Below are 15,259 nucleotides of genomic sequence, written 5' to 3'. Positions count from 1 at the left end.
AGAGAGGTGAAGAACTGTACCTGTCTAAATACAGAAGAGCAGAAAAAAAAATGGAAGGTCAAAAGTTCATAAACATAGAAGTCAGCCAGTACTGTGAAGAAGCCATATCTGTTTCACAAACAAAAGAATTTTTAAAGAGCAATTGTAATCTGGATGACAGTGACTATATCTCATGAAGGACTGTGAAGTTCAACAATGAGGATGACTTTTAACTCACACCACATCACTGAATCCTCCACAATATTAAAAATATGCTTACCTGTAACTGCTGTTTTTTGAGTGGTCATCTATAAATTCACATAGTCTTTGTACCTGTGCAGAGCAGTGATTCAGAAGCTGCTACAGCTATTTTTTTGTCATGAAGACCTCTTCCTCAAGAACACAGCCTCAGACTGTATGGGCTCCGGAGTAATAGTTTCTTGTCTTGCCTGAAAGATGCTGTCCACGTCCACAAAAAATTAAAATGCCCTGCTCAGGCCAAATGTTCTGTATCTGTGGCTGGCGAGGGGGGTGGGGGGAGTTCAGTAGAATCAAATTCTGATTCAGGTAAAAGCCTGAGATGACCTTTGTAAAAGGCTATTGTCAGGCATCACCTTCACCTTCTCTTGATGAAAACTGATGTAAGGAGGATCCTATCTCAGTGTACAGAGTTCCGCAACTCATCTTAGAGAACATACACGGATAATGAAAGCCACTTTGAAGGTGATGAGGTTGATGTCAACTGTAGCCCGAGGCTCAAAGGTTTTACCCATTAATTGCTTCAGGACCAGCTGCAGATTCCATGCAGGAGACGGGAGTCTGGACTGGAAGAACCTGGAATAACAGTTTCATCAGAGGTTGTTGGAAAAGTGGTTGTACTTCAAGAAGAGGCACTGAGATCTCTGAGAAGAATGTTCTAGCTCAAGGCTGAAAATGTAGCAGATACTCTATAACAGATGCGGGGGGGGGAGGTAGAGGGATTCTACCCACATTGGGAAGCAAAGAAGGTGAACTGCTTCCACTTACACTTGCTGGATCTCCTCATAGATGGCTTCCATGCATTGAAAAGGATCCAGGTACAAGATCCTTCTGCGATGTTGTCACAACATGTTTCAAGTCCTGGTGAGGAGGATGCAATGACTCTTCGGGGAACCACAGTTGGTGAAGCCAAAATGGGGTCATTAGGACTGTAATTCCATGCAGTCCCTTCTCTATTTTCCCCAGGATTTTGATGACAAGGGCGATAGGACGCAAAGCACAGAAGACAAATTCTATTCTTAACCACTTCTTTAGGAAGGCATCTCTTAGAGATCAATGACCTTTCCCTGTTCTGGGACACAATGCTGCAAAAAAAGGTCTGAGTGTGGAAACTCCATCGACAGGACTAAAGTACCAGTTGTTGCATTCCCGCTCTTCAGCCACAGTGCACTGGTGACTGAGGGCATCAGCACAGACGTCCTGGCCCACAATATGGATGGCAATGGGCATGATATTGGAGTTGATGCATTTCTTTCACAGGCAGCAGGGTAGACTCCTTAGAGCACGGGACTATGCCACAGTTTGCATGGTGGTTATGCTTTAGGCATGGCCACCTGCACTACTCTGCTGTTACCTGATGAGAAAAACCCAAAGACTTCCAGGAGCTCCAGAGAACCGATGTGTAACTTCCTCTTTTGCACAGCCCAGGGGTGAGTGAAAGAATGAATGTTGCAGTGCAAGCAGAGTGCGATAAGGTTCTGGTGGTAAGAATGGGATACCCTGGTCCAAGATGCATCAATAGGTCCAGCAGTGTGACTGAGTCAGACAGGCAGGTAGGCAAAGAACTGTATCTGGAGAGTTTTGGACTACTTTCCTCAGGGAGAAATCTTCATGCCACAAAGCTAGCTCTGGACATTTCTGAATCATTGCTCTGCACAATCATAAAATCCACCAATGTGATGCACAGAGACCATGTAGACATATGTTGGTTTTAGCAGTAACTGAATATACATTACTCACTACAATAAAAAGACAAGCACCAGTCATTTAGAAATGAATGAAATGTCTGTATTTTTTTAGAAACTTCATTCACACAAGTTGCAATATTTGAAAATGTAACCATGTTCAAAGTAAACTGCACTGGCTAGTGACACCATTCATTAATTATCTGCCTTCCTACACAGTAGGGATGTTTTTAAAATGTAACTGATATGCAGTTTTTCCTCAATGACCTATTCAGTAAATACACATTATATTTTGTAGTTTATAAAACTCAATGAACTACTAAATATTTAAATAGTTAACATATTGTAAGTGGGATTAGTTGATGAAAGCACTATAAAATCCAGGATTTTACAACTTTGAATTAACTCTTACCTAAATATAAATGTATATTTAATACATTGTATAGGTGAATTTAATATCTAATATTTTAATTTTTCTCTGATAACAAGTGCTGCAATTTGCTATGAAAATGTAATGTTTTACTTATAAAATGATTTGCAAAGCCATATAAAATATGATTAGTGAGAGCCTGTGACTCAGTGGCAGACCCTCTGCTTGGCACAAAAAGGTTCCAGGTTCAATCCCTGGCATCTCTAGTTAAAAGGATCAGGTAGTAGGTGATGTGAAAGACCTCTGCCTGAGACTCTGGAGAGCTGCTGCCAGTCTGAGTAGACAATACTGACCTTCATGGACCAATGGTCAGATTCAGTATAAGGCAGCTTCTTGTGTACTTGTAAAATGTTTTTTGCTTGGGTACATTTTTCAATATCCAGTTATCAAAATACTAAGGTGAAATGATGATAACCTACCATTTTCATTTTAAACAAACCAAAATGGTATAATGTAGACTGAATGGTGACATCAACAATACACACAGACACACTAAAACTCACCTCATTTGAAGAGAAGGTTAAAGTGTGTGAACGCCCTGAAAGACTGGGCTCTGTCACTAACCCTGAGAGATCACAACTTGGCTTGCTATGGTATGAATCATCTATGACAATTCTACTCTGCAAACAAGTGAAAATAATGTTTTGTTAACTTACCCCTTGGGATAGTAAAAACGCAAGGAGACACAGTACCTTAAGCACATCTTTTTTTTTTTTAAAGCAATAGCTTCAATTTGCAGTCAGCTCTAGTCAATTTTAGATAGAATAATTTACGCTAATTTTCCCAGGTTACAACACACAAATGTTGCATTCTTTTTATTTGATTTGGAAAAACAGACTTCCAGAAAACCCCAAAAGTATGCTAGTGCAATCTTTATATCCTTTTTAGTCTATTGAAGTTAATGGGCGTAGAAGGGTATAAACTCTCTTTAGGACTGCACTATGAGGAGCATGTTTCTAATGCTGGTAATTCCCTTGAGACCAAGATGTATCTGAGGAACTGAGGGCAAAAATATAGGTTATGTTTTTTGATGAGTCGGGTCTGGGCACTCAAATATCAACATACCCATATGTAAGTAAAAGGTAAAGTTTCCCTTGCTCAAAAGCCAGTCGAATCCGACTCTAGGGTTGCGGTGCTCATCTTCGTTTCAAAGCCGAAGAGCCAGTGCTGTCCAAAGACGTTTCCGTGGTCATGTGGCCAGCATGACTAAACACCAAGGTGCACGGAACGCTGTTACCTTCCCACTGAAGTGGTACCTATTTATCTACTTGCAATTTCTTGCTTTCGAACTGCTAGGTTGGCAGGAGCTGGAACTAGAGACGGGAGCTCACTCCGTCATGAGGCAACTCAGGTCTCGAATTGCTGAACTACCGACCTTCCACAGCCTGCAGTTCAGCCACCGCAGTACCCATATGTACTTATAGGTTAAACAGGTTCTCTGAATTCCCAGCTTTCATTTTCTAAAAAGTAGGTCTCTAGCCTCTTCTTAAATGGATATAGAAGAAAAAAGGCAAATCTCCACAAAGGAAAAAGAGGAGGAGGAGGAGGAGGAGAAGAAGAAGAAGAAGAAGAGATTGGATTTATGCCCCGCCCTTCACTTGGAGTCTCAGAGCGGCTTACAAACTCCTTTCCCTTCCCCTCCCCACAACAGACACCCTGTGAGGTGGGCGGGGATGAGAGAACTCTGACACAAACGGCTCTTTCAGGAACAGCTGTGCCAGAGCTTGTGACTGACCCAAGGTGATCCAGCCAGGTGCAAGTGGAGGAGTGGGGAATCAAACCCGGTTCTCCCAGATTAGAGTCCGCACACTTAACCACTAGACTTGCTTTAAAAAAATGAAAGCTGGGAATTCAGAGAACCTGCTTACCGTACCATTAGAACAGTATATTGCTATTTTAGTGCCATTTAAAACAAAGAAATTAAAAATGAAGCCACTCATCTTTGGGGGGAGGAGAGGGAGTGGTTTGACAATGACAGTCCTATCATCGATAAGTGGGCTGGCGGTGGGTGGGAGTGGGCAGGACAAAGAAAACTGACAGAAACATTACGCAAAATGAAAAATGCAACTAAAAATCAGCCTCCAGAAAAAGATCAGGGTAAAAGTGGTCTCTAAAGCACCAGCGGGAAAAGGGGGGGGGGGAGGAAGTGAAAATTAAAGGCGCAAAAATGTGTGCAGAATTTTGCGGCTAACCAAAGCAATATGAGACCAGAACTAACAAAAAAAAATGCAGAAGAGCCCTAAGCTTAGTTTGGAGTGAAAAGAACAAATCACAGTTCGTGATTTGGATAATATAACGAATTATAGCTTGTTGAACCATTTCAATTCTGAGCACCTTGGAGAGAAGGGGAAAGAACAGCCTGATGCATTTTTCTGACCAAATGTAAAATATTGACAGTTAACTTCCTATATACATCTTAACTTCCAAAAGTTAAAAAATATGACTTCTCAATATGCTGAAATTTTTTCACTGTTACTATTAAGATTTAATTCTCACATATATTAAGCTAGGCATATAAAATTTATATATATACATCTTTACATGGGGAAGGAGATTGGATTTATACCCTGCACTTCACTACCTGAAGGAGTCTCAGAGTGGTTTACAATCCCTTTCCCTTCCCCTCTCCACAACAGACACCCTGTGAGGTAGGTGGAGCTGAGAGAGCTCTCTCAACAACTGCCCTTGGAGAACAGCTCTGAAAGAACTTATGACTGACCCAAAGTCACACCAGCAGCTGCATGTGGAGGAGTGGGGAGTCAAACCTGGTTCTCCCAGATTAGAGTCTGCACTCTTAACCACTACACCAAACTGGCACCAAAACAAAGATCATTTTTTTTGTTGGTTTTGATTTTTTTTTTAATATGTGCACGTGCGTACCTGGAAGTCATAGCGACCTCTGGTGACTGACCCCTACTGTGAGCCTGGAGAATATTCACAGAGGTGGCTGAATAAAGCCTGCCCCCACCTCCCAACTGCTGGTATTCCAAGAAGGTCTCCCATCCAGACTCAACCCTGAATAGCTTCTGAGATCTGACAAGATCGGGCTTGCCTGGGCTATCCAGGCCTAAAGATTGGGTTTGATTCACATCTAGCCTAGATTTAACATGCCTAGTGCAAATTACCTGAATTATCATTCCCTATCTCCTACATAGGGGAGCTGCGGTGGCTCAAGTGGTTAAGACGCTGAACTGCAGGCTGTGGAAGGTCAGTAGTTCAGCGGTTCAAGACCCGGGTGCCGCAAGACAGGGTGAGCTCCTGTCTCTAGTTCCAGCTCCTGCCAACCTAGCAGTTCGAAAGCAAGAAATTGCAAGTAGATAAATAGGTACCACTTCGGTGGGAAGGTAACAGCGTTCCGTGCGCCTTGGTGTTTAGTCATGCCGGCCACATGACCACGGAAACGTCTTCGGACAGCGCTGGCTCTTCGGCTTTGAAACGGAGATGAGCACCGCAACCCTAGAGTCGGATTCGACTGGCTTTCGAGCAAGGGAACCTTTACCTTTACCTATCTCCTACATAATGTTATAATGTAAAATGCTTAAACACCTTACCACAAGGAGCAGTTGTCAAAGTATATGTGAAGTTCCCAAAGTTAACTGACTCTCTCTTAGATGAACTATTAAGCCAGAAGAGAAGAGGAAGAACAGGGTGATCTGAGAGAATAGGGTGAATTGTGAGGGGAAGCTCTGGAAGGCTTGATGGCAAATTGGAGTTTGGCTCTGCATAATGTGCAAAAGTCTGAATGAACCTTTCTTCTGTCTATAAAAGGAGAACTATGCTCTAGTATAGTACGACAGGCTGGGAGGGGCACTAACTAATCACCATTTGTATTTTACTAATTCTGCTAGGAACACCTACAATTTTTGTATTTTATCCTCTTTTAAGCCTAATGACAGGCCCAAAGTCAGCCCGTGAACGTCTACCTGGTCCAAGCTCACAACTCTATTTATTACTCAGCGTGGCCCACATTTATTACGCTCTCAGTTTGAGGTATTAATTATATACTTGAATATAACTTAAAACAGCAGGAACATACGAGAAAAATCATAACATTTTCACTATATGGTTCAAAGTTCCTATTACCCAGAAAAATCACCTGCAAAGTCTGATACAAGAAGTTTATTCTTCTCTCACTGTCCCAGAGAAACCACATAGAAAAGTCAAAAACTACCTCCAAATGTATGCAGCAGCAATTAACCAAATGTGAAAACGCAGTCCATTATAGTGAAAAATATGTCTGATTATTTTAGTTCCGATACACTGAATCTATCTAAAGGATGACCATAGATGGGCATTTACTAGAGCACGGCTCGATGTGTTACCCTCAGCAGTACTTTATGGTAGATATACCCGGACTCCCATGCACCAGAGAATTTGCTCCTGTCTGTTAGAACAGGTGGAGTCGGCCGCCCATATATTACTCCATTGTCCTATGTATGATGAAGAGAGACAGCAGCTGCTGATACCCCTTCTCGCACGTTTTAAACCCCTGGCTAATTATCTTACATATGCCGAGGAATGCTTGATGAAGTTCTTACTGGCTGATACTTATGATTCTGTCACACGCAATGTTGCTAAATATTGTTACTTGGCAATTAAAAAGCGCAATGTACTGTAACTCAAGCCATTAATGATGGAATTGACCGGTGTGGTATTTTAGGAATTAAGCTTGTAAGGTTCTTATGTTGTGGACTCTGTGTTTAATATTTTGGTTCATTCTGCTGGTCTTATGACTGTTCTTAATAAACTATTACTAATAATAATAAAATAAACTATCTAAAGGATGTAAAGAAAGAAATTTTCACTAATCATGCTGTAAAAAAGAAAACATCACAAAAGCAAAGTTCACTGATGCCAGAGGATGGATGGTTCAAATGAAATAGGGATGCCTTATTTTTGTGTTAAATTGGGAACAGGGTGACATATATCTGAACACAGGAACACAGTCTACACCCATACAAAATGTTTGTGGAAGGAGAAGTCCTGGTCATCTCATAGATGAAGCTTCAAGAGATGCTCAAATCCTACCCTGTTTCCCTTAACTGCCTCTTAGGAAGTTCAGTGTAAGAAAAACTGTGAAAACAAAGTTGCAGTTATGTGTAACTGTTGTTCATTGGTTATCTTCTGTGCAGGCACATGAGCAGGCCTGCCCTCGAGGAAGTTTACTGCTAAAAGCCTCCAGGGGCGCTGTGCACAGGAGCTAGAGTCTTTATTCCTGCTCAAGGACCATGTGCTCCCAGGCAGCAGGGCCCCCACCCTCAGTACCTATAGCACCGCTGAAGCAAGAGCATGAATTGGGGCGGGAGGGAGGGTATGTGTGCCTGCACAGAAGATACTCGATTAACAGTTACATGTTTTCACCATAGAACTTCTGTGCAGCTTATCTGGAGCTGATTCAGAAGCAGGGTCCAAAGCTTTAAGTGCCTTCTCCCACAAAGCTGCCTTTAATTTGGAAGCTCTATCCCGTCTAGCCTTCACAGTAAACTTCTGGCAGATCTTACAAATCGGGATGTTATGTCCTTCACCCAGGGAGAACAGGCATAAATCATGTTCATCTGTCTGTGTCACTTTCACTCCACAAGGGTGCTTTCTAAGCCATATCTAAGGCCCACGGAGAAAAGATAAAACTTTCACAAAGAATGATTCCTCACCGATTTGATGCTCTGGAGACTAACAAACTAACAACCTACCCTTTTGGCGGCAAAAGAGGAACTGAAGGTGGGGGTGTTGCTGCGTGGGAGCACTTGGTCCCTGGGCGGGAACAAAGACTTTAGTTCCTGCGCACAGTGCCCCCTGGAGGCTTTTAGCTGCAAACCTCTCTGACAGCAGGCCTATTCATGTGCAGTCCCCATGTGGAATTGCACAAAAGATCGATCGTGAATTACCAGTTAACATTCTTTTTTTTTAAGTACCCAAGGGTACACATTTATTGTTTTCTTATACTCCTAAACAAAGACATAAACAACTACAACAAACAACATATAAACCAAGAGACTTGTTACAGTTTGTTACTACACCTAATCCATCGCTTCATTATAACCAGTTTACATTCAATATAATTTAGTATCTTATACTTAATATCTATCATTTAAACAGTTCACATCTAATTGCAGAATGACCTACGGTAATTCTGAAGAAAAGCTAGAGTTATCTTCCTATCAACAAACAGAAGCAAGACTGGGCCCCATTGTTACATCTTTATCATAAACAAGCTACAAAGGGCAGAAAGTGTTCCTATCTGACAGGACAGCTCTACGCTATGTTGAATAAATGTCCTCTGTATCAAATTCAATGTAGAGCATCTGCTTAGCATGCAGAAGATCCCAGGTTCAATCCCCAGTATCTCCAGTTAAAAGATCTGGCAGTAGGTAATGTGAAAGACTTCTGCCTGGAGAGGGCTGCCAGCCTGAGTAGACAACATGGACTTTGATGGACCAAGGGTCTGATTCCATATAAGGCAGTTTCATGTGTTTATGTATAGAGCTCTGAAATTCTCTAAAATGAGTTACTCCCTCAAAAAAATGCAACTAGATGTAGATATTTAAATTCCGTTAACCAGCAATGTAATTATGTAATTACAGCAAATATCGCCTTCTGGCAATTCAGAATATGTAAGTTCTAAAAAAAAAAATTCAAATTGAACAACAACTTTGGATGCAGTCCCCCCCCTCCTTGGTGACGACAACCAACCCTATCTTATCTAAAGTCATATTTATTTATGGTATTTTGTTCTGCTTTTTCAGCCCCAAAATACTGCATATTAAAGCAGATTACACCAACACATTCAAAACAAATATTAAGATATAATGAAACTATATTAAAGTTATTTAAGACCTGTGCCCACTGTATGAGCATTAGTGTCGTTTCTATGCACACACAAGCACAAATAAAATCATTTGTTTGAGACAGTATGTTATATCAGGAAAACATCAGTTGGCAAAGATTGTGCAAACTTGCAAGAAATCTTTCACTAGGGTGAGAGAGAGGGGAAAAAGTAGATATGACCTAAACTATGTATACACGTACAACATTAACACAGAAAGAAAAAACAAGTAAAGAATCCACAGCAAGAAAGAGATGAAAGATTCACAAAACAATCTACATTGATTCGGTCAAAATTATCATCACACGGAAAGCATCAAGCATGAAAGAGCAAGACAGTACATCAGTACATGCTGTGATTGAAGAAAGTACAGTAATTAAAAGCTGGCTTTGCAAAAGTATACTAAGAGGTGCAGCCTTCAGCTAATGAGCCAACTATTTCTTCAGAGGCAATTTATTTATTTTATTTATACCCTGCCCTCCCCGCCGACGCAGGCTCAGGGCGGTTTGCAAGGCCACTGGCAACATAAAAACATTAAAGCAATAAAAACAGTTAATATCATTACAACAAATTCCAAAGATGCTACATGTATGCTATGGCAAAGACTGTCCTAATTGGCTGCAATAGAGTCAGCAGTAGTTGTATAGCTGGTATCTGGCTCCTAGGCACATTGTTCCTCTGTATGGGCGTGGATATTAGAGCAGGTAGCCAGGATGGATTATAGCATAGGTGTTAAATTTAAGGCCCACAGGCCTGAAGCGGCCCCACCCATGGCTTTAATCAGGCTCTTTTCTTCCCCCCTCCTGTCCTCACCCTTTGAAGCTTGAGGCTGCTCAAGTTCCCAGCTCCCTCTATCTTGTCTTTCCTTTGCCTGCTTGAGCAGGAAGCTCGTCTGGACTTGCAAAGTTACAAAGAAAATATGGAATGGATTTTTCCATTAAGGTCTCTTCACCCAGACAGACTACTCTGGGACTGTTTCTAGCAATAGAATCAGTGCTCTGGCTGGAATGACAGCCCCCAGAGTAGAATGATGGTCCCTAGCAATAGAATCTGTGTTCTGGGACTGGAATGACAGGGCACAGAGTGGAATGGCAGCTCCTGGGAGTAGCAGCAGCATTCTGGGAATGAATTCCACTCCGGGGGCCCTCATTCCAATCCCAGAATGTTTCTGCTACTCCCAGGGACTGTTATTTCAGTCCCAGAGTAGTCTATCTGGGTCCAGAGACCTTAATGGGAAATACATTCCACATTTTCTTTGCAACTTTGTCTGTTCTGTGCTTCCATTTATTTCAATGGAGTGGAGTTCAAGTAGTTTCACTTTCCAGTGTTTGTGTAGCTGAAGCTGTCGCTTACTGGAGTTGTATCCTTTCAAATACAGGGTTGAGGTTTTGAGCCAGCTTGTCTCTGCTGAATGGAACTGAGAACTGGTGCCTGAGTGAGTACTCTAACCAGGGAACCCACAGCCAAAGGGGGACATTACACTGAAGAGCCACTGCTTATGTTAAGTATACCTGGGGGGAGGGGAGAAGCTTGAAATGCCCAGCCATTTTATGTTCCTAGGCTCACAGCATTTTATATTTTAGTTTCTGCTGTGATCTTTGTGCTTTTTCTTGATGTTTTATTTTTAAAACTGCATTGCCAAATCCCACTATTCCCCCACCTTTCCATTTATGCAGGCATCTTTTTTTTGGGGGGGGGGGAGGTCTGGGAGGTGTCAGTTATCGAAGACTGTTAAATAAACAAAACATCTCAAGTTCTAAGCATATTTGTATTTTAAGTAAAAAATAATATCTTTACTTGTGTTTGTATCTTTTATAAAGTTTATATCTCTGCTGTCTGGCATTATATTTTATGACACGCATGGCCTGCTCCCACAAAGTCCCAATTATGTCAGATCCGGCCCTTGTAACAAATGACACCACTGGATTATAGGGCCTAGCTTACTCAATTGATGTTAAACAGTTTAATATGGCGTCTTACTTAAACACTTAGCAGAAGAACTCTGTCTTGCAGGCCCTGCGGAATTGTAATAAATCCCGCAGGACCCGGATGTCCTCTGGGAGCTCACTCCACCAAAGCAGAGCCACTGCTAAGAAGGCTCTAGCCCTGGTTGTGGCCAGTCTGACATTTTGTGATCCTGAATGCAGTACTCTCTGGGGAACATATGGGGAAAGGCAGCCTCCTCAAGTATGCAGGCCCCTGGCCATATAGGGCTTTATAGGTAAGAACCAGCACCTTGAAGTGAACCTGGTACGCTATAGGTAGCCAGTGCAGTGCTTTCAGCACAGGCTGAATGTGTTCCCTCAAAGGAAGACCCAGTAACAGCCTGGCCACCACATTCTGCACCAGCTGTAGCTTCCAGATTTGGGACAAGGGCAGCCCCATGTAGACAACATTGCAGTAGTCTAATCTTGAGGTGACCATCGCGTGAATCACTGTTGCCAGATCATTGCATTCAAAAAAGGGAACCAACTGCCTAATCAGCCAGAGACGGTAAAAGGCCGACTTGGCAGTAGCTGCTACCTGGGCCTCCATTGTTAAGGAGGCATCATCGAGCACTCCCAAACTCCTAACCTCCAACATTGGCACCAATGGCCCCCCATCGAAGGTTGCAAAGAGATCCCTAACCCCAGACCGCTCCAACTCAGATACAGGACCTCTGTCTTTGTTGGATTCAGTTTCAGTTTAAAGAATTTTGTTAAATAAAGATGGTGAAAAATTAATATACAACTTGCAACAGAGGCAACTTCCCCTACCTAATTTATTTTTGGTTCAAAACAGGATAAATTCAAAGTTTCATATCTATCTCTATCAATGTTTATAAACAATGGGTTGAATGCAGAGAAAGATTTCCACTAGGGGTGTGCATTCAGGTCTACCTGATTTGAAAATATACCTGGAAAAAAACCTCATAGGTATTTTTAAAGTATATAATGGCATCCAAAATGAATCCAGGATTTTCCCTGAAAACTGGAAAAAATCTCCAAAAATACCGGCAAACCCGAACAACAGCTGAGGGGCTGGAGCACATTGCTCCCGCCCCTCGGGTGTTTTTGGGCTTTCTTCTGCAGTCCCTTTAAACACAGTGTTTAAATGGACTGCATAAGATAGCCCGCAAAACAGTCAGGGGGGCAATCTCCCCAATGGCTCAGCTGAGGCTCTTTTTGGTTGTTCGTCCAAACTGCCGAAGAGATTCCCAGCGGAGCCTATGGGGAAAGTTCTCCCTGCAGGATCAGGTGATTTGTAGGCTCTGTTGGGCAGTTTGGTTTAAACCAGGCTGGAAAGAAGAAAAAGAACAAGGTGCAAGACAGTTTATTTAGCTCTTTCAAAGTGGGAGCTGAGAAATCTTTATAGATCTCCTGACAAAGCTCATAGTGAAAGGCGTAGGGATCCATAAGAGCTAAATAAACTCTCTGCCTTGTACCTTGTTCTTTTTTGTCTTTCCTGCTCACCAGTGAGGCCATCATTTTTCCTGATTACTGTTGTTAAAACAGGCTGCCCAGCAGAGCCTGCAGGGAAAATCCTCCCCGCAGGATTGGCTGTTTAAACTGGGCTGCCCAGCAGAGCCCCAGCCCAGCCTGCAGGGAGAACTCTCACCACAGGATAGGTTGTTTGGCAGGCTCTGTCGGGCGGTCTGGTTTAAAGGGAACACACAAAAGAGCTCCAACTGAGAAACCTATCAGCTATTTTTTGTGGCTTTACCACTGCTTTTTTTCCTCTGTATTTTTCAGTTTGGGTCTACTGGACCTGAAAAAATTCACAGTTTCCAAAAATTCCCAGACCTTAATACTTTACTAGTATGGGGATCTGGTTTTTCTCGGGAATCCCAAATTCTGGCCTTCTCTTAACTGGAAAAACTGAAGGGAAGTTGTCGTAATTACTTCTCAAGCCTACAGGCTGACTGATATTAGAGTACAGTTTAAGACAGATTATTAACAACTACAACAGACTACAAATGGGCAACACATAAAACATTTCTGGAACAGGTATATCAACTTATCCATGATTTTTGAAAAAAGGCAGTTGAACAAAGCTATGTTTGCTGCCTTTAAAAATAAGAACGAGCAAAACATATTGTATGAGCCCTATTCTTTATAAGTGAATACCCATTTGTTAAAGAATTCTGCCCAAAACTATACCAGGCTAAGGGGTTAGCTATGAGAAGTTCAATGAATGTAAATTTTACTGATATTTCCTGATTTGTTTAGTGGTATGATTATTTTAGTCTGAATATCTTTTGAAAATCTTACAAAGCACTTTGAACTAAGGTATAATTAAAATATCTTATTTGGAGGAAAGGGAATATGCAAGTGAACTCAAATTGATATTTTGTATTAAAACCTGGTAAAATCTTCTGGGGTAAATTTGCAATCCCAATTGTTTTTTTTTTTTTGGCAGAGTACATACAGAAGTAGTTCTACAGAGTTTTCCTCTTAGGTCACTGTCACTTGCACATAAGTAAATGATGCTCTCAAAGTGCAGCTGCTGAAGAGGGGTTTTTTTGTATTTACAAAAAATCACCTGGGGCATAAAACAACCACAGGAAACAAATTATTTTACCATTTGGGTGTTGTTTTTGCAAGACTGATGTATAGTGGAATTTGGCTTGGGATATAGATATACCTCAGAACACAACTGTGTAATTTTTCAGAATATTGTAGCAAGGTATTTAAGTGGTTGCTTATACAAAGCTGTACCACAACTACAACTACAACAAAATCAAAGTTCTCGCATTCCAAAAGCTAACAGAAGCCAACACACATTCGCTATGCATTTTTCTCTGCACAAGAAAACAAGTGTGGGAAATCCATGCATTAATATAGATTAAGATAGATTTTTAAAACTCTCATTAGTCTTATTACAAATTTTGACTGCTTTAAAAGTACACTGCAATAATTTACCTTCAGTACTGGACATTGTACAAGTACAGTAAAGTCCAAGCATCAGCCACAAAAATCTAAATGCATAAAATATAGCTAATTTGTATACATTTACCTTGTTCCTGTTCTTCTCTTGGCTCTGTTCCGTGACAACATCAGGTCCACCTTGAGAAAAACTCAGAGTGCTACCAGAACTATGCTCTTTATGGCTGTCTCCAAACCAAGAGAAAGGCATGCAAGTGGGAATAGGGGAATCTGAATCTGAGGCAGATAAATTGTTGTCTTCCAGTAATTCATGGGAGCCTCTGAAATAAAATGAATTGTGTAAATGATTCTGAGATAATCTTCTGTATGCATAAACATACAGTGCTAAATATATTTGACTAAAAATTCCAAACGTGATAGCTATGTTAAGTCTATTGCAGCCAAAACAAATAGAAAACTTGAAAGTTCAAATTTCAAATAATCTTTTCAGTCTGGAGGGCAAAGTTAAGAATGTAATATGAATCTATAAATACCGGCTATCCAGAGAACCTCTTGCATTTTCTTTTTCCTGTTTTTTGCCTTTACCGCCAGATTTTCTTAGGCCCCTGAAAGTAAGGAAAACATCTTATTTGACAGTCACAAAAATCAGATGTCAAGTCCATTCAAGACATTTGAGATATACAGAAAAATTAATTTGGTAACTATCTGCAGAGTTTAGCACTGCCGTTTTGAAGATGATATTTGGCTCTGCCTCCTTCCCAGATGTGGGTGCTCTGCCTGCAGCAACCCTGTGTGTGGAAGCAAAAACAGGTTGCTTACCTGTAACTGGTGATCTTTGAGTGGTCATCTGTGCATTCACACCCATGGGATCTAGTGCGCATGTGCTGGATCGATGGGAGCTGTAGCAAGTTCTTTTAATGGATTTTCGCACCCAGTACCTCGGGCATGCGCAGGAACCCCACTACGTATCTTCGACGTGGTCTCTGTGCTTCACACCCATGAGAGATTAGCGAGCAGTAGCCTATCTGGAGGAGGGCGCTGGCAGGACCTTTACTGCGTAGCCGAAGATAGAATGTGACGTCCCATGCTGGTATTGGTGTTCGTACGGACGTCTAGGGCGTAGTGCCTGATGAAGGTGTTAGGCGTGGCCCACGTAGAAGCTTTGCAAATGTCCGTCAGGGGAACTCCCTGGAGGAAGGCAGTGGAAGTCGCGACAGCC

At 41.7% G+C, this 15,259-nt stretch overlaps 1 protein-coding gene across 4 annotated transcripts in view; it reads right to left on the bottom strand.

Moving 5' to 3' along the window:
• The window catches only part of LOC107107053 (neurabin-1-like), a 70,943-nt gene that overhangs the window by 9,594 nt on the left and 46,090 nt on the right, over positions 1 to 15,259 (bottom strand). For 3 of the 4 annotated variants that reach the window (XM_015407273.1, XM_015407274.1, XM_015407272.1), the window contains 3 exons: positions 14,574 to 14,645; positions 14,171 to 14,360; positions 2,856 to 2,972 (listed from right to left, as the gene is read on the bottom strand). In XM_015407273.1, coding sequence (XP_015262759.1) covers positions 2,856 to 2,972; positions 14,171 to 14,360; positions 14,574 to 14,645 — 379 coding nt within the window. The remainder of the gene's footprint in view (positions 1 to 2,855; positions 2,973 to 14,170; positions 14,361 to 14,573; positions 14,646 to 15,259) is intronic. The other variant, XM_015407275.1, reaches the window with a different exon arrangement.

Source organism: Gekko japonicus, unplaced genomic scaffold (assembly GCF_001447785.1).
Source record: "Gekko japonicus isolate JY-2015 unplaced genomic scaffold, Gekko_japonicus_V1.1 scaffold66, whole genome shotgun sequence".
In the NCBI taxonomy this organism is placed as follows: domain Eukaryota; kingdom Metazoa; phylum Chordata; class Lepidosauria; order Squamata; family Gekkonidae; genus Gekko; species Gekko japonicus.
Note: the sequence above shows the minus strand (reverse complement) of the source record. Positions and strands in the feature narration are given on the sequence as shown.